The 20,115-nt window shown below is 37.5% G+C and overlaps 1 protein-coding gene across 3 annotated transcripts; it reads left to right on the top strand.

The window, feature by feature from the left end:
• Nucleotides 1–4,551: 4,551 nt before the first annotated feature.
• On the top strand, nt 4,552–20,026 carry LOC113530881 (beta-1,4 N-acetylgalactosaminyltransferase 1-like). Of its 3 annotated transcripts, none has more exons than XM_053240868.1 (11): nt 4,553–4,658; nt 5,695–5,912; nt 8,822–8,989; nt 10,025–10,131; nt 10,582–10,619; nt 10,884–11,064; nt 11,351–11,452; nt 11,552–11,739; nt 14,494–14,634; nt 15,453–15,690; nt 15,825–20,026. In XM_053240868.1, exons 2-11 carry the CDS (start codon nt 5,701–5,703, stop codon nt 16,034–16,036), a joined length of 1,587 nt encoding a protein of 528 aa, XP_053096843.1. In that variant the 5' UTR covers nt 4,553–4,658; nt 5,695–5,700; the 3' UTR covers nt 16,037–20,026. The 3 variants fall into 3 exon arrangements, with proteins under 3 accessions (XP_053096845.1, XP_053096843.1, XP_053096844.1); XM_053240869.1 differs by having other exon boundaries at nt 8,825–8,989; XM_053240870.1 differs by lacking the exon at nt 14,494–14,634 and having other exon boundaries at nt 4,552–4,658.
• The last annotated feature ends 89 nt before the right edge of the window (nt 20,027–20,115 follow it).

The raw sequence follows: 20,115 nt of genomic DNA on the forward strand, positions 1-20,115 counted from the left end.
TATATTTTTGACCACATTATATTTGAGAGAAAATACTATTTTAAATGTTTTTCTGAAAATTCCTTCTTAAACAGAGGTATAGTTTCTCTTGAGTGAAAACGCTGATTTATTGTGTGCAACATTTATTTTAATACAATACATTTTGTTTTACATTTTGTTTTGTATTTGATTGTATATAATAGATTTTTGTATTTTACTGTATGACCTGTTACACAGATAAAAAATAAAATTCTTTCAGTCCTTTCACTCTATCTAAAGAACTCTTCAGAGAACACTGACATGTCATTATTTCCAAATGTGTTGGATACACCTTCTTTTTAGAGGTATTTCATCCATTCCCATTGTAGACATAACATTGATTGCTGAAAGGCAATATGACCTGATTAAAAAAAAAAAAACACTTATGATATAAATGAATCAAAAGCATACTAGGTTCAGACACCTGCTGTTTGTGTTTAGGTTTGTGTGAGATTTATGTGTGGCTAAGCTGTTGGATAGTTTTATATCACAGTAATTGATGTGAGCTACAACCATCCTGCCAATAATACGATTTCTAAAGTAAAACCTGGAGGGTTCAGTGTCTGGGGAGTTCTTTGAAAAAAGCTCTGGATAAGTATGGGCATTCTTCATCAAGCAGGAAAATCATTTATTTTGTGGCCTGCTTTTGCATGCTGCATTAATTTTGATCAGGTCAAGTTAATGGTTAATGATTATTTAGTGACTATTAGGGCAGTGATGAGGAAAAGAGACAGCAGAGGGCAGTGTGTCACTTCACCCTGAAATGACACACTGAACTCTGCTGTCTCTTTTCCTCATCACTGCCCTACTAGTCACTAAATAATCATTAACCATTAATTACTGACACTAATTCATTTCAAACAGTGGAACATGGTTGATTTCACTTGGATTACAGGTTAAAAAAAAAACTACAAGAAAAAAATTAATCAGAAACATCAAATTGTAGGATAAAAATGTGATAAAAGTCCCAGCCCACTATGCTACTCCTTACCTTGAAATATAAAACTTTTATGATTTTTGCAAAAATCTTATTTTTGCCTTTGCGTGTGAATTCTTTTAACATCAGAGTCTCGAAACAAGTTTTTCCATTAGTCATCCATTATATGTTGTGAAATATAAACAATTTAGTATTCCACAACATTGACTCAACCCCATTACCTAAAGTCTGCTAAAAAATTCAACCTTGTTACTCATTTAAGAGCAAAATACAGCTATTGTCAATAAAAAAAACCTTTGTATTAATGAGTGTAGAACCCTGGTGTGGTCACTTTCAGCGCACTTTCAACAAACTGGCCTGTCCCAGACTCTCAGCTTTCACTCCGTCAAGTTCAAGTTCACGCTCTGTGTGTGTGTGTGTGTGTGTGTGTGTATTGTGCGTGTCTCGGAAGCTCTGCCAGCTATCTCGCACTCTCTTTTTTCTTTCGCCCATTACGAGATTCCCTGAAAGCACAAAGAGACACAACTAAGTAAACTGGCAGTAATATGACATCATGCATTACCTGGTGGTTCGACCTGCTTCCTCTCCATCCACAGCTGATGCTCGACGATGCCCACGCTGCCACATACCCCCACTGCTCAACTCAGGCCGGGGAGCCTTCCTGGGTGGAGCTGACTCCCCCCGTGGCTGAAGAGGTAATCCGCTACCACCATCTGCGCCCCCAGTCCGTGGACCGCCTCGAATTTGAATGGCTGAAGTGCCAGATACCAACAAGTGATCCACACGTTGGCATCCTTCATGCGTTTGAGCAATTGGAGCAGGGCATGATCAGAACAGAGGGTAAAAGGGTGCCCCAGTAGGTAGCATCGGATGGTGATGTCCGCCCACTTGATGGCTAGACACTCGTGCCGTTCTTGGTCTCCCTTACAAAGAGCTTCCGGCTTGTGTACAGCACAGGGCCCTCCTCCCCCTCCACCACCTAGGACCCTCTGTCCAATGCATCAGTCTGCAAAACAAAAGGGAGAGAAAAGCCAGAAGAATGCAACAGTGGGCCCCCACACAAACCTGCTTTTACCTGGAAGGAAGCCCGCTCGCACAGCTCCGTCCACTGGACCAGATCTGGCGCCCCGTTTTTAGCGAGGTAAGTTAGTGGGCTGGTGACATCCTAAAAATTAGATACAAACCTCCTATAATAGCCAGCCCCAGGAACTGCCACACCCCCTTTTTGGTCTTGGGTCTCGGGCAGGCTTCAATCACTGCTGTCTTACCAATTTGGGGACACATCTGCCCATGGTCCAAGTGGAATCCCAAGAAACTGTACTTCCACCCACCCAACTGCACACATCTTCAGGGTTCGCTGTGAGTCCCGCCCGTCTCAACGATCTCAGGACAGCCCTCGTATGTTGTAAATGCCACTGCCAATCATAACTATAAATGATCATGTCATCTGCAGCGGCATATGTATTGTGCAGGTGGAGGATTCTGTCCATGAGACATTGAAACATCGCTGGGGCTCCAAACAACCCAAATGGAAAGGTGACAAATTGGTGTAATCCAAACGGAGTGGAAAAGGCCATTTTCTCTCAGGATATTGGAGTCAAGGGAATCTGCCAATACTGCTTGGTGAACTCCAGTGTCGAATAAACCTAATCGATCGAGCGATTCATCAATGCGAGGCATCGTATATGCACCGGGCTGCTCCAGTCAGTGTGGGACTCCTCGACTACCCCCATGTTGAGCTCGATCCACAGATTGTGAAGCCAAGTAGTACTAAATTGGCAATCAGAATCGGCCATGGAGAGCTGTAGTTCCAACCACACAAATTTGCAATGCTGCTTGAGAATGTTGGTTGGAACTATGGTTTTGGGAAACGCCAAATTTTTTAACTCTGTTGGTAACAATGGAACTTGCGACCACAGTTGGCTAACGAAGCTTTCGGGAAACGTACCCCTGAACCACAGTGCCACAATAATAATAAATAGAAAAATAGAGAATAAAGTCGTAACATTACGACAATGAATTCATAATGTTTTGAGAATATACTCATAATAGGTCATTTACTAGAATAAAGCTGAAGTTTGGAGATTAAGTCATTGCTACATTCGCCAGAACAAGAGAACCCAGAAGCAGAACACAGACACAGGAAACTAGTTAAACAGGTTGTATTGATGGCTTGAGGCGGTGGGAGTGATTAGGAATAGAATCAGGAATTTGTGCCAGTTGAAGTCAGAATTCGATCTCAGGTGGGTGGCATGAGAGCCAAGTGCAGAGTCAGTAAACTATGAAGAAGGCAAGGAAGGGCTGGGTGTAGCAGAAAGTGAGGAGACAGAGAGCTGACAGGCTGGGTGAGCAGTGAACTTGGAACACAACGAGAGAACACAGAGTGAGCACAGGATAACGCGACTCTAGGATGTCTTCTGAAAGATATTAGAAGGCATTATAGCATTTAAAGATACTATAAGGCAATAATGTGTTTGTTCCAGTTCAGGCATCACAATGTTCTAAGAAGTTTATGTTTTGATGTTTATGTGAAGCTGTTTGATGAAATGAAAATGAAACCAGACACTTGATTCATAATTATTAATAATTATAAAATGAATAAATGTTTATATAAAAACCTGACTGGCAACAACATTGTAATAACACAGCCACTGTAATTGTTCCATGAGTTCCATGCCTCATGTTCAAAGTCAGCTGTAATATGTGGCTCAGTAGCTAAGACATTCTTTCCGTGTAGAGGGAGTGTCACAACAGGTTGCCCTGCATGACACTGTGCTGTTTTTTCTTCAGTCATGATGAATAAATATCACGTGCTATCAAAAAGTGAAGCCATTTCACTTTTTTGTACGTTTTTGTAAGGTTTTGCATAGTAATTTCTTCTGACGGATTTGGTAACATTTGAGTCATTACTAGGGAGTTATCATGATCTTCACTTTAGAATACTGTTCCAAATGGCTAGTTATTCCTTTAGAAGGATGTAGTAACACAAGCCATGATTAGTGAGCTACCATGATTCTTACAATAGTTATTAATGAAAACCTAATCCTAACGTAGAGAATCTTCTAACTATTCATAATGGTTAGGAGAGCTATCCAAAAGAAAACTGAAGTAGGAAACATACATAGAACCATATATTTCGGCGAGGTATGTTAAATAAATAAATCAATGCATAGCTTATAATTTGTTTGTCATTTGGGGTATGGCTGATAACTCTAGAAATGTTCCAGTAGTCTCTATGACTCTCTAGTCATTCAGTGAGAAGTGTGGCCCTAAGCTGTCTTCTATTTATTTAAGTAGTAATAATAATATATAAAAAATAGATACAAATAAGAATGAAGTTCAGAGGGATGACAGAAAATTGGCCACAGGAGTAACGTCTCGAAATCTGCATTTAAAAAGCCATTTCTTTAAAATTATCCATGGTTAGTGAGTAGTTCTCCTTCTCCTAGTAGTTGGTGTTTAGGTAATAGGGAACTACAGCTATTACTTACTAAGAGTTTCTATAATTAATAAGAGTTAGTTGATAGTAGTTACTAGAATGTTAATATTGCATTACTCATTTGTTCCTGTGTAGTTATTCATTAATGATGGAACGGTAATCTAAAGTCTTACCCATGAAGCTGACCACGCCCTTTCAAACACGCCTCCTGACATTTTGTGAAGCTCTGTCAAGCAATGAAAGCTCACTCTTCCCACTAGACTGGTAAGTCATATTTCTTCGGTTTTTAGTCACTTATGTAACACATATGCTACTGACATTTGATACAGTGTTCAAATGTTACAGTACTGCTAAATTATAAATCTCAAATAAAAAAATTATTGTGTGGTGAAAGCTTGGGATCTCAGAAAATTCATAATGGCCAGTTTGGTTTGTTGGCTTGTTGATTTTCTATGCATGTGTTTGATGTGGGGCAAATATTTTCAGTATTGAATTGAAATAATTAATTTAATTCATTCATTTGAATTATTTTATTTTGTATGTATAACATGGATAACAGTAGAATTACCAAGCGCATGAAAATAGTGTAAAACCGCAAATGAAAAAACTGTGCAGTGATGCTAAAGGCTTCTGCTCATGCTTCAATATTTGACTCGTTTGGAGTAAGAAGGTGTTGGTACATTGTAAAGCCGTCTCAAGAAGTCCTGTTACTTTTAGTTCTGATAGATTTCAAATTGTGCAGATAATATCATGTAAAGTAAATCTAATAAATGGACTATTGCACTATATGCGTACATACAAACTGAGTAACGTTCTTTTATGCCACAAACTTAGGAATCATAATGTTAATATTACGCTTCATGCACTTTCCAAAAAAAACTCTAGGAAATGTAGTATTTTTATTTTAGCAATGAATAAAAAGGTACCAAGCAATTAAAGACTGAAACAACATGCAACACAAATTAATACACATTAGCTTTTCCTTCTCTTTTTTCAAATAATGAAGTGTTTGGGGTAAACTTTGGTGCAGCCGGGCCTTTACACATGGACATGTCAGTGTCGTTCTGTTCAGTTTTAATGGCCTCCCACAGACAATAGGCAGGCTGTCATGAAGCTGTATTAGGTGCATTAACAGGAAGTGGAACATGTTTGTGGCAAACAGAATACTGGCCCATTGTTTTTTTTTTGTTTGTTTGTTTTTTTTGCCTAATCTGCACACAACCACAAAAGGTGTATGTTTGCTGAATTGGTGATCTAAAATTCTGGGTATCATCCACTACCTCATCTCTGTGATCTATAGGTCATCATGCGTGTGCAGAGAGTGAAGGTTTTGGTGAGTTTTGTGATACTAGGACTATTAGTAGCTGTTCTCTTTCTTCATCGGACCCCAAGTGCTTCAACTGTGATACACAGTCAAAAAAGACTAAACTCCACTATAGAGAAGCTTCTTGAACATAATGAACAGTTGAAGAACAGTGACAACAGTATTCCCTACCACCTCAAAGAAACTACAGCACGGTGAGTAGACTCTCTCATAGCAATTGACTCTGGGATTATGAACATCATTTAAAAGTCTCCTAAATATTTAACTGTTGATCTCCTTCAGGTCAACAGAGAAAATATCCTTCATATGTTTATATAAGCCATAAACCAGCAAATTAAAAATCTATTTTATTTTATTTATGGTGCCTTCATACTTTGAAAAGAAAAAAAAGGCATGGACATGGGTTAAAGCAATTTTTCATGCTTGTGCAAGACTATGCTTGTTGCACCAATAGCTACCAAGCTGGCTTTTAAGCAGGGTCCACTATGGAAGGGGTGAATTTGCGGTTGTCTGATGGTGGAATCTTTACAGCCTGTTATAACATGAAGAGCCTTAGCTTCAGGTTAATATGTCACTCCTTTTTTTTTTTTTTAAACGGTGATCAATGTGCATTAGAAATGCTTACATTTTGTACTCATTTTCATGTCATTATAGCAGTTCATTATTATTTTTTTTAGGAAAAAATGTTATTTGATTTGGTCTTTGCATAAACAAAACTGTTCCTGATACTGATACTGTAACTGATATTTAAGATAAATTAAGATAAATAATCATTGATCTGTCATTAACCTAATTAAGAGATGTGCACACCAATATATAACTTGATATAGCAACAGATTAATGCCTCAACAACTTGATAATTTGATTTTGAAAAAAGTAATGCCTGATGCACTTTGCTATTGCATAGTTGTAATTTGTCTGTGTTTATTAACCATCTAGCTTCCATTATTTTGTTTTCGACTATCATCCAAATGCAGGCTAATTAGTCTCAGCCTCAGATTCACTTCTCCCTTGGCTCACTGAGCATCTGATATGCTTTGTACATTTTTCTGGCCACAAGTTTCAGGATATTGAAGGTTGCAATCTAACTGACTTACCAGACAGACCACAGAGCACATTACACAATATACATCATGTTGCTTTGTCAATATTACCACTTCAATGTAACCTGCAACTACTTCTCCAATATTTCGGAGCATCTGCAGCGTAAGCTACTTTTTGAAAATGCATTACAGAAATGCCCTAAGAATTTTCAATAAGTGGTATTTGTACGCAGGCTAGTGACCTGACTAAACGTAGTTATGCTTTTGATGGACCAGAGAACACATTTTCCTCCAGGTATATAAGACAAAAACACTGGAAACACTTACCAGTAGTGGGCAATTTTTTTTTTTTTTTCAAGGAAAAAAGTAATGCTGGTTAATGTTGATGTCCCCCAAACATCTTTACTACTGACAAGACTCCAAACGAGCACCCTCGATTAAGCAATACATTTCATAATAATCCGAGGTTTATAAACCACACACTTATTCTAAATATAGATGCTTCATTTGTACTTAGTTTTGTGGCGTGATTACACATACACAAGATAATAAGGTGTATTTGTAACATCCAGCACAGACTCTGACCCCCCAGACTGCCATAACTCTTGTCTTCTAGATAGCTACTCTGTGGTTTTGACCTTTGCCCTGCCTCGTTTGGCTCTTGCCTTGCCCCTTTGTCTGACACTGCATCTGCAACTGCATCTATAGAGCACACTCAGCCATTCAGCTGCTTGAAAGCCAAGTTATGACACTAAAAAATTCAGCTCATACCATTTTAATGAAAATTGGCGAGTGCCTATGCGATCCTGTTTTTCTGTATAATAAGCTCTCATTACCTTTAAGCTCTGGTATTAGCATTGTTAGCATTGATAGCAACACACTAGATGATTCAACAGCTTGAAAGGCAGGTTGTAACTATAAACACACAAAATATGGCTCAAGAATGGACAAAGGTGCTTTAGTTGTGCTGTTTTCGCTTGTAATGAGTTCTCATGAGCTTTAAGCTCTGACATTAGCTTCTTTTGCTTTGTTAGCATTAGCTACATCATTAGGCCATTCAAAGGCTTCAAAGCCCGCATGAAATTCAGCTCATACTGATTTATGAGAATAGTTAGGAGTATATTTTCTGTCCTGTTTTTCTTTGAAATGAGTTCTTATGAGATTTAAGCTCTGGCATCCTTAGCTGCATGGGAGTTAGCTAGCATTACATACATTTTTGTGAAGGTGATTCATCCAAAGCATTGCATTACCTGGCTCTCTAAGTGATAAAAATGTATCTTCCCTCTTCTTTATGTGAAAATGCAGATTGTGTTTACATATGCGTTCAGGAGCAACGTTGCTAATTATGTATCCAGCTGCATCTCTTTCACCAGCAATAATTTACTCCATCATGGAAAAGCACTGCCAGTGTTTATTCTGGTTTTACCGCATTTCTCGTTGTTAAGTTTTTTTGAAGCTCAGTGTGTTTTTTTTTTTGTTTTTTTTTTACAGAAGAATTATCTGGCTGCAGTACATATTTACCTATTTCAGCCATTTCTTTCTGTGTCTATGAAATGACTGACAGGCCAGTGTAAACACAAACAAGCAATTCTCAAACACTTAATACACTTAGACTGAGGCCATGGCTTAAATAATAATTTTTTATCATGTTCTACATATTTCCAGGTTATTTGTATGAATAAGAAATAAAAAATTGATTATTGCACTTTAGCACATTTAATTTTAGCTATAACAATCATTATCAACAGCACGTAATGGTGTAAGTCAGAAAGTAAAGAGCATAAGCTGTCAGTACATGCTGATTTATCAACCTTCGCCCCATTCTGGTTATGCTACTTCCCATTAATGCTGCATCAGAGCAGGTTTGTGAGATAAATCTGCCTGCACAATGATGCTGCATAAGCAAAATTTTGACCACTTCATTACGAGGCATCATTATTTAAGATGAATGAAGAAAATGTCATTATTATTAGAGCTGCTTTATTAACTTTTTTGGCCGCATCTGTTGCTTTTTCACCTAAAACCACTTAAAAATATGTATTTTTTTGCATTTCGTGCAGCAGAAATGGATGTGTTTGTGAAGGAGACACAAGGAGTTTTAATGTGCCCTTCAGTGACCTGTTGTTTCCTCGGGTGGGTGCTGCGGCTTTGCACACTGCATTCAGAGAAACAGAGCTGGAAGAAATAAAGAAGCGCAGACACCATGAGTACAACAGCTTTCTGAGGAGGTGAGGTGGCAACCAGCAGCTGGCTTTGTTTGAAGTGTTTCCTCCTACACTAAGCCAGGTGTTTCAGTCATGCACAAAGGGAGTGTAGGATATCTAAGACTGAGCATAGGATATGTAAGATTTTTGTTTGTTGGTTGGTTGGTTGGTTGTGAGGGCCCAGGAAAACCATTTACATGGTGAAATTTTGACATTTTCCACTAAATAAACTTGAAAACTACATGTTTTCCTGAATTAAAATATGTTTCTCTTTGCATGTATCTCAACCACAAGTACAGTTCTAGCATTTTAAAATCTGATGCTCCACCTAACACCCCCTCCCCAAAAGGAGAAAATTGCATTTAAAAATTTTATTACAATTTCACTGAAAGACTCTATCACACTGATTGTCTAAAAACAAGTGACATTTATTTATTTAAGATGCATTTAATTTAATTTAAAACATGAATATAATAAATACCATGAGTACGAATCTACTTACAGAAGCCTAGGCAAGTTTATAAACTTAATAAAAAGCATTTCCATAAGTTTTCTACTGTTAAATATTGTTATTGGTTGTAGTCAGGTCTTGTTCACACACTGTGGTAATTTTTAATACCAGACTAAAGGGTCTTGCAGGGAGCCTGGTTCAAGGGTCCTGTTCCAGGATCTGAGGTTCAATCCTGAGCCCGGGTTACTGTAAGTCAGGAGTTTAGTGGTAGGTGGATTCTACTCAAATTGCACATAATGTAAAGGAGCATGTGAAGGTTTGTGTGTGATGGACTGGTGTCCATCTGTGTGTCCCTGCCTTCCACCCAGTGTTCCCAGGATAGGCTCCGTATTCACACTGACCAAGATAAAGCGGTGACTAAAGACAAATTAATGCATCAATAATAAGAATTCAGTTGTAACGTTGTTGCTGTTTTATTAGCTGCTCTGCTACTCACAGGATATTCTGCGTCATGTGTTTTCATAAAGTGACCACTGCTCTCTTAAATTTTAAACATGTGCTTCTTGAAACGCTTCCAAGTACTTTCTGCTGGCTTTTTGGACTTGCAGATCAAATACAGCAGCAAATCTTCTTATCATTGCTGAGGCAAATATTCCTCTTCAGTACCCCATCCAGGGTTTGCAGGTCCGGCCTAAAAAGTCTACTTTAATTCCTGGTGAGAGCCACTATTAATATTATGGTTAATTGTATATAAATCTGTAAGTTAAAAAAAAACATTATGTAATTATATATTCATGGATATGCCTTCTGTAAGGAGTCTTTTAACATTTACGGAAGGAGTCTCAAACAGATAGTATGTTTTTTTTTTCCGCCTCGGGAAAGTTGTTATTCTCAGTAAAATAACAAGCTGATTTTTGTCATAATTTCATTAAAGAGAAAAAAGAGAAGCATGAATGCATGAATGACTGTTTATAGCTGCTATAACTGTGATAACATATTGTCTCATGGACATTCCACAGCATTAACTGTAATTATAAACTGATAAATAAAGTATGATGTGTCATTCTTTAATTAATATAAAAAATAATAATTGTTAAAGTGCTGTTGTATAAGAGGAATAAAACATTTTGCAAGTCCCAATGTAATTTCTTTTTCTTATACTAAGGGCTGGGTCTGAAACTTAAGTCAAGGAAGGTTTATTCAGTAAGTTTTCCAATTGTTCTTATTCCACTATGTTTACAATTGCTACATGTTGGCTACATTGGTTTAGGCATTCTGTATTTAAATATGATTATAATCAAAAACTCTCTTTGTAAAGTTTGTCCCTATTTTTAATCAGTACAGGATTTTATGTATTCCTATACAGGATTCTGGCAAAACATTCCTTTGTATTTATCTACTTTGCATGTATTTATTTAGACAACTGAAAAACAGCTACAGTACTGCTGACTTCTCTGTTTGTTGCAGGTGAATTTTGTTGCTAGTATGGGTACATTTGATGTAGCAGCCTTGGTGGAAAATGTCCACATAAACGGGGAAGGAACAATGCACATGAACCTCTCCAGCCCACTTCTATCTGCACTTAACAGACAGCTGCAGTTCGTCACTTACACAAATATAATTTTTCATCCCAGTACTGCAGACATAGGTGAGCTGCCATATGGTGCAAGATATGGCTTTTAAATGGAGGCTGTTAACGAAACCAGATAAACTGTGACAATGTTATCAAGCTGACTGATTAAAATGGAGCCTTACCTTTCAACCCTTCTGTCATTTCACAAAATGGTAGAAATGTTTATGTATATTGCATGAGGTTGGATGATTGCTTTTATGGTGATTTATGGAGACATAAGATTTTTTCTGTACTTTGTAGTGTTGTCTTTTACTAACCCAATTTATATGGATAACCAATCCCTTTATTTTTTATAAACCAGTGCAATTTAGAACTCATGGATTCCAAGCATCCTTCACCATTAAAATCCAACATGAATTTACTCCTAAACTCTATGATCCTGGACCTACTGGACCTAAAGGAGGTAATTCATACAGGTCCTGACATGTAATTATGTAACATGAAGCATATAAATAAAATTAAAACTAAAACATAATTACTTTTTACTTTTCTGTTCGTCTAGAATACAACATAGACACGCTTGTTACCATTGCTACAAAAACATTTCTGCGTTATGACAAGCTTCAGGATTTGATTGACAGCATTCGACAGTTCTATCCAACGGTCACAATAGTTATAGCTGACGACAGCGAGCATCCTAAGCCTGTAACTGGCCCTTACATAGAGCACTACATCATGCCTTACAGAAAGGTAAAGAATTTCATTGGCCTACAGTATAATATAAATGGTTAGTTGATCTTTAAAGGATTATCATAAGATAGACATGAATTTAAAGTGGAATTAATGTAAGAGCCATATGTTTAATCTTTAAATGTCACTTCAACATAATGTCCCATGCCATCTCACCAAACTGAATAAATGTAAACATAAACACTCTATTTTGCCTATCTTGACAAAGATGGAATAATTAAGAAAAACATCATGTTCTAATTATCTGTCAATTTTCTAATTATAAGTCAATAATCATGTCAGTAATCTTGTTGCCTGCTGTCATTAAAAATAGATAGACTTGAACACACTGTCATGTATACTGAATGTATCAGGAAGATATAGTATATGATGATGCTAACTGCAAATTATTAATATAATAAAGTGTTTAACTAAACATTCACTTTGGGTTGTATAGACTAGTCGACTAGTTGACTAAGTTGCCACTGTGGGAATGTCAACTAGTTGGGCGGTTGAAAAATAGTGATGCAGATAGTAAGGAGATGAAGGCAGATGGTGGAGGAAGCAGTCAAATGTAGTCAGTCTGAAAAGATTTCAGACTAGATGAACACTCGGTTCGAATGTAACTGTGGTGTTTAATACTGCTATACTCTCGCGCATGTGCACATATGCTGCCCAGATAGCGAAACAGGTTGTGGGCCTTATCTGGTTGAAATTAGGCCCACATACCACCACGGCCCACTCCCCTCGAATGGCCCTTAAGCTGCAAACCCATGCCAGAGCTCAGCCTAATGCTGTTTCACACAAGACTGTGAGAAAAAAAAACTGTGCCAGAATTAAACCAGAAGGGCCTAAAGTAAGCCAGATCTCACCCAGATTTTGTTGCTATCTGGGTGGGACCAGGGGCGTTTCCTCCGAGGAGGCAAGGGAGGCAGTTTCTTGTGATAGGTTATGATTGGATATGATCGGTTATGATTGGATGTGATAGGTTCGTTCGATAAATCCCGCCTCTTCTTTACTTTCGAGCTCTCGGCCTGAATGGACAAAATGATGGCGTTACTGACTAATTAAAAAGTAAGTAAACAACTCACCCGCTTAGATAGCACTGCTTTGTGTCACGTCAAAAATGAAAACTTGAAATGGCGTGAAAACGTGATGACTGTTAGTTTTTAGTGAGCATTCAGCTTGATGAAATGAAAGATATATCTTCGTGTCTGTGTTTGTGTTTACAGAGCTTTTATGACGATGAGCCGAAAATAAGCTGACTATTAAAAAGAGCTGAACATCAGTTCACAAATAAAATAATATTAGTAACACTTCACAATAAGGTGTCATTTGTTAACAATAGTTAATGTGTTAACTAACATGAACAAACAATGAACATTTATTACAGTATTTATTCATCTTTGTTAACGTTAGTTAATAAAAATACAGCTGTTCATTGTTAGTTCATGTTTGTTCACAGTGCATTAACTAATGTTACTGCCCTGGCATTGGCAGATAGCTTTGGTTTTATATTTAATTTAATTACATTAATGTTTAAGTTGAGATTTACAAGAAATATTTTAAATTAAAATTTTTAATTGCTACTGTGTAAAGGGAATACTGCTGTAAAAAGCACCTTATCTGTTTAAAGTGTTTGCAAACCAAATGTTATTGCACTTTTGTTCATATAGCAGTACTTTTAAAATAAAAGTGCACAATACACTACTTTTGAATTCATTATTTAATTTTACGCTTAACAATGTGATTAATTGCGATTAAAAATTTAATCGTTTCCCAGCACTAATATATATATATACTGCCTCCTCATTTTAAAACACCACTGCAGGCCACTAGGCTGGGACGTTTACCACAAAATCATATTATGACAGTGAAGTAGTACTCATTATAAGTTCCCAACGCAGCACATCCCCCAGTAGTGCCCATGAGGAAAAGACACTTGTAGCGCCATGACAGTTGGTCTGTTGAGTGGTCATGATGTGTCGTGATGAGCTGAGATGTCTGCCACATACACCTTCATGGAGACTTGCCATTATTCAGCAGTACCTGTAAAAAGGTTAACACTTTAGACCCTGGATAGTGCACACCATTTGCAGAATGTTTCCCACTGGTACAAATACCAGTAACATAAAAATCTCGTTACAGTAAGTCAACTCATTAGGGAAGTTCCCTGGGAGTTCCCCTCACTAGTGAAAGTAGCAGTGGGAACCAGGGCTTTGCTGACTGCCTCAGGGTTATGAGCAGGACTCTACTGCAGCAGCAGTGGTTCGACTGCTGAATGCTGTGCAGCATGGGCAGGATCAGTGAACGAGGAAATGCCCTCTGCACAACTGTTGCACCACACCACCCTGAGTGTCCCATAAAGCTTGCTCTCTGGTGGAGGCACAGAGGAGCCCATTGTCCAAGTATGGAAGAGCACTGACACCTCTGGCCCTCAGAGGTGACAAGACAGCCTGCATGCATCTTGAGAACAGCAAGAGACAGGCTGAAGGGGAGAACTTGTACACCTGTCCCAGGAAGGCAAACCTCAAGAAGCACCTGTGTTCTGGAGCAATGGGAACATGGAAGTATGCATGTGATGGATCAGTACTTCCTGGATCAACTCAGTGACCTTTTTGGTGGTGGCATTTAGGGCCCAACTTACAAGGTGGCTCAGGGACAACTAGTTGCACGTACTTCCAATCCCACTCAGCTAAAGTGCTTGATCCTGGCTAGTTTTCAGAGCCCAAAGCTCAGTTAGTTTTTTGACTAACCTTTTAAACTTTACCACAGGGTTGGTTTGCTGGGCGTAATCTCGCTGTCTCTCAGGTGACCACTAAGTACGTGCTGTGGGTGGATGATGACTTCATCTTCACCTCTAACACAAAGTTGGAGAAAATGGTAGATGTTTTAGAGAGCACCAGTTTAGACCTGGTAAGAGAAATAAGATGACTTGCTTTGCCTTTTTACTCTCTAAAATCACTAAAATCAGCTTACATAGTCTTGCTAAAAAATTATTTTGTCCTGTCTTCATTCCAATTTACTTACATTGCACATATGCAAAGTAGCAACTTGAAAGGGAGCACTCATGTTAAAGAATCACTGCAACTAATGCTTTTATGCTCTTTTTTGTTTGCTCTTGCTTACTATTTATAAAGCTGTTCTCTTTTTGGCTGATGTGTTTTTGACACAAATCTGAGTTATATGTCCTGTTATTATGTAGCCTCATTTCAGTAGATTAAATCATTGATAATATATCACTGAATCACCAAATATTTTTTAAAGTGGTTGTCCTGTGTTGGAAAAATGCCATGTGTCACCTATGCACATGTACACATTAGACATTTAGACTAAAACAATTTCTTTTTCCTCTCATGAAAATTTACATTCTGCACACACACCCAAGGTTTCAAGAAGTTTCATTTCCCTGCTTTCTCTCTCCCAGAGAGCTTTGCATATTCCTACAGCTGCAAGATTTTGTTTCGGTCTTGCACTCACCAGAGACTGTCTTTACAGTATCTGTTAAGTGCCTTTGTCAAGGAATGCACCTTCTCAAAGTGTTACTATATTTTAAAGACAATTCTAAGAATCTAAGCTGGACAATTTGCCGCCCCTACCAGCAAGAGCAAGTATATCTAAGACCCTTTGACAAGACATTGGCGCAAAATTTTTGTCTATTTGAATGTGACCCTTCTTTATATTTTATGTCCTGTATTGTAAGTGTGCTTGTGTGTTTGCTTGCATGCACTCAGGTAGGAGGGGCAGTCAGGGAGGTGACGGGATACACTGCCACCTACCGCCATACTATCTCAACAGAAAAAGGTGAAGAAGATGGAGATTGTTTACACATTAGAAAGGGCTTCTATCATGTTCTCGAGGGCTTCCCTAATTGTGTAGTAACAGATGCCGTCATTAACTTCTTCATGGCACGTACCGACAAGGTGCGGCAAGTGGGCTTTGACCCTCGCCTGGCACGGATCGCACACATAGGTAAGCAGTTTGAAGTCAAATTAAAATGTCTGTCATTTATTGCTAAATAAATGTAATGCATGATATGGTCAGTTTCGTGACTGGAAAGGTTCTTGTTTCACCTTTATGTTTATTAAAATTTCCTCCAACTCTAGAGTTTTTTGTTGATGGCCTTGGTGTTCTCCATGTGGGTTCCTGTGATGATGTTATAATCAACCATGCATCAAAGATCAAAGAGATGTTGCCATTCGGACAATCAGAAACTGATAAGGAATATTCTAAGTTCCGTTATGCTAACACCTGGAGCAATCAAACTGCTCTTTTTTACTTCAAGAACCACTTCAAATGCATGACAAGTAACGATTAAAAGTGATCTATGAATATTAATACATTATTTTTTTTAGGAATGTGCCTCTTTAGACTCCCTTAAGAAGTCTAAAGAGGTTATAAAGTAAGACATTATGCAAATTTACAGACCTGTCAATGAACCATACAAAAAAGACCAAACATGACTTCTAAACTTCTAAACCATTTGGCATGTATGTAAAGGAAAGCCAGACTGCAGATTTTGTGTAAGTGTAAGAATTAAAAGACCTTGAGGTAAACCTTATCCAATTTTTTTTTTTTCCCTGATTTCCTCCTTAATTTATTCATGGCCGATTCCCACCCATCAAGCATCTCTCCCCTATCACACAACAGCTACCATTCTGCTCTCTTGGGCTCCTGGCCACGGATGGCTGTGGCATCATTAGGATTTGAGCTAGCCCTAGCCATCTCTGGATGTGCCCCTTTTCTGTTGTGCCATTCGGATGCACTACATCCTCCTGTATATTAAAATGACTATTTTATTTTATTTTATTTTATATTATTAATACCTCTTGCTCCACTCATTTAAAAATTACAAGTATAAAATTTGCAAATTTCCTCTTGAGTTCTGTTTTAGTTCTATATTATGTTCATATTATTTCATGACTAAATCATAGTATGCTATAGGCGTGTAACACCATGACACTATCTGTATCTGCTTTGTGCTCCAAATATTCATATCTGTATTGGGATTTAGATTTCAACCCCAAGTGGGCATGGTCTAAAACGGAAAGGAAACACCAGAAAGTTCATACATGAATTGGAAAATACCTGTAACGAGATTATGTTTATTTATTTATTAATTACTTAACCACATATTTAAATTTAATTAATTTAATTAATAGATAATTTAATTTATCTATCACAGTTTACCGCTTGTGCCTATTTATTCAATTCAATTCAGTTTTATTTGTATAGCGCTTTTAACAGTGGACATTGCCACAAAGCAGCTTTACAGAAATAAATCGATTCAAATTAAATTAAACCAAAATAAATTGTAACTATGTGAATTTATCCCTAATGAGCAAGCCAGCGGCGATGGTGGCAAGGAAAAACTCCCTAAGACGATATGAGGAAGAAACCTTTAGAGGAACCAGACTCAAAAGGGAACCCATCCTCATCTGGGTGCTAACAGATAGTGTAGTTATAAATAAATCCCTTCTATGTCTGTGCAATTGTGCAACCAGTAAATTCATCACAGTTTTCACAAGAAGTTTGGTTTGTTAAACCTGTCCATTTTGGAGTCCTGTGTACAAAGCTGCTTGTGGCAACCGCAGCCCCAAAGTCATCACAGCAATCACAGTCCCAAGCCATCACAGTACACTATTTATAGCATGATGGCTGTCTTTAAGAAACACCTATTATGCATGGTTAACTGTTAATAATGGATGATGGTGGGATGTTGGGTAACTTGCAGGAAGTTGCATAACAGTTCCCCCAAACATGTTACTGTGTCTCACTCTTTAATTTAATGTAAAGTTAAAAGTACACTCTTAGGAAAAAGGTTATTCAAGGGATCATTTGTAAATACAGTGGTTATATATAGAACCGTGAAAATTTCAGAGAACCATCTGACTGCTTAAATGGTTCTTAGCATGTAAGATAAAATGGTTCTTAATTTTTGCAGTGCAAATTAAGCAACACTTGCCTCCACAAGGTCATCTTTGGCTATCATATTTTCTCACTACATAAAATGAGTCATTATACTTTAAAAGAAAGACAGTTAAACTTTGGCCAGGTATGTCTACAATGTAAAATATTGTTATGTCAAATATTTAGTGAGATAAGTAATTGAACTCAGCAAGTTTAAGTAACTAAACGCTCTGTTGTATACGTTATGATACTCTCAGAAAAAAGTTATATTGCTGTTTGTTTGTTTGTTTGTTTGTTTTTTGCATTAAAGATGACTTAAAAATAAAGGTCTTCTAAGTATTTTGGGGGCATGTTGCCAAATGGCAACACCATACAAGAATGGAAATTGACAGTGGACCTGTTGACCATATAAATGTTAACACTAATGAAGCAGAGGTACACACGGAGTCATAGAATAACTGGAGTTTGGGAGAAGGACCACATCTGAATCTTCTATGTGTGTGTGTTTTTTTAACAATTTCTATTTTGATTTGGAAGTATGTCTAGCTCATCAACTCACTGAGAGCTCTAAACCTCATGGCAGATGCAACCAGGTTTTGGGTTGAAATAACCTGGTACTTAGCAGAATTCATAATGCTATCAATCTTCATAAGAACCTCTGAGCCAACGGTATAAATCCACAACTTTAATCTTTAGGCCATTTTTCCCTTCTTCATCATCCTCCTCTGTGTATGGAGGAACATTGTGGTCCTATTCTTGGCATTTTCCCTCTTTTTCCAGATGTGCAACTTTTTTTTGTGCTGTAAATGTGCTTTGTTTAACTGTAACTACTAAACATAACTGCTTATGTGTTTTTTATACTTATTACCTGATTTGTGCAGGAGAATAACCATCTCTTTTTTGCCTTGAAATTTCCTTCGTTTTTCCAGTGGTAATGGATGACAAAAGAAATATCCCATGGAAACCTGCTGTATTTTTGTGCAACCTCATATTTATACCCAAGGGACACAGGACATGGTTAAAGGCAACAAAAAGGTTTTGGGAGTCTTCTGTTATATATGGCTCACATATGAAGTGTGCCAATATTTATGGAGGGCATTGTATACAACCTGTTGCACAAATACTAAAAAAACTTTCACACAAGCTCCTTTCATTCTTCATAAATACCACTTCAGAAAATATTGCATTCTGTCATTATTTTCAGTACTGTTGCTCACACATGTTTAGAGGCATTTCATCCATTTACATTAAATACACAACACTGATTACTGAAAGGCATTGTGACCTGGAGACAGGAAGCTTAGGCTTAGGGATCAGAGCACATTTTAAATACAATTCCATATAAAATGTTAAAGATTATGCATGATGTGGCTTGCCATCTGAGAATTGTGTATTTTATAATTCCCAACTGAGCCTGAACCATCCTTGCATCCAGGCATTTGAGATTTAGGTGTGGCTGAGCGGCTGCAGTTTTATATCACAAAGTAATTATGATCTACATGCCATCCTGCCAATTAGTAAAATACTCTGGTAGCTATTTAAAGTAAAACCTGGGTAGTTCATTGTCTGGAGAGTTCTTTGAAATGAGCCCTGGATAAATATGGGCATCAAACATCAAAAACGAAAATCATTCATTTTGTGGCTCTGTATTCATTTTAATCAGGTCAAGGTGCTGGTTAGTGATTAGGTAGTGAATAGTAGGTCAGTGATGATAGTAATGAGACAGCAGAGGGCAGTGTATCGTTTCAGTGTGTGAAGTGCAGCATGTGCACTCCCACTGACAATAACTGTGCAAAAACACAAGAGGCATGCTGCATTTTGCTTTGATCATGGGTAAGATCCACTTAGATAGCTACAAGAAAAAATAAATAAATATGAGGCAACAAACTGTGGGATAAAATTGTGGCATTGCCTCTTAAGTCTACCAGAAAATTGACATTTAATAACTACACACAGTAATTATAGTAAAAAAAAAAAAAAAAAACCTTTTACAAAGCTAAGAATCCTACATCCAAAGAATAAATGTAAGGATATATGTAAAACACATCAAGGACGTTGTTATAGGAAAATAATCAATGACAGAGTGGTGTGATGCAGCCACAGGAATCTGCCAACACTAACCTTTTTTTTTATCATAATAAAATATTGTATATTTGATCCATTTATAGTTGCATGTAAAATTATTGAACATCCATGAGACAAGGTAGTTCCAGTTGGTTTAAACCTGTTCATGTGGAGTGCCTACCCTACAAGTTCCTGTGTAAGCTATCACTATAGAAACAATAACGTATAAGAATGAGTGCATTAATATAAACCTGCGATTTGTCTTGCAGACATCACTAGTGTCACAGCAACAAATTCAGAGAATTCTGTGGTAAAAATCTAAATGAAATAGCACATGTATATCGTATGGTGGTTTTTAATCTTGTTTTACAAGGGCACATGCCCTGCACATTGCATTCCCCACTACAGCACACCTGTACCATC

The sequence above is a fragment of the Pangasianodon hypophthalmus genome, chromosome 16, assembly GCF_027358585.1.
Source record: "Pangasianodon hypophthalmus isolate fPanHyp1 chromosome 16, fPanHyp1.pri, whole genome shotgun sequence".
NCBI lineage: Eukaryota > Metazoa > Chordata > Actinopteri > Siluriformes > Pangasiidae > Pangasianodon > Pangasianodon hypophthalmus.

Bases quoted from the DNA above. Each gene is read 5' to 3' on its own strand.
- LOC113530881 (XM_053240868.1), top strand. From the start codon at position 5,701: ATGCGTGTGCAGAGAGTGAAGGTTTTGGTGAGTTTTGTGATACTAGGA. The intron at 11,740-14,493 runs GTAAAGAATTTC...ACTTTACCACAG, and splicing joins ACATCATGCCTTACAGAAAG to GGTTGGTTTGCTGGGCGTAA. The intron at 15,691-15,824 runs GTAAGCAGTTTG...CTCCAACTCTAG, and splicing joins GGCACGGATCGCACACATAG to AGTTTTTTGTTGATGGCCTT.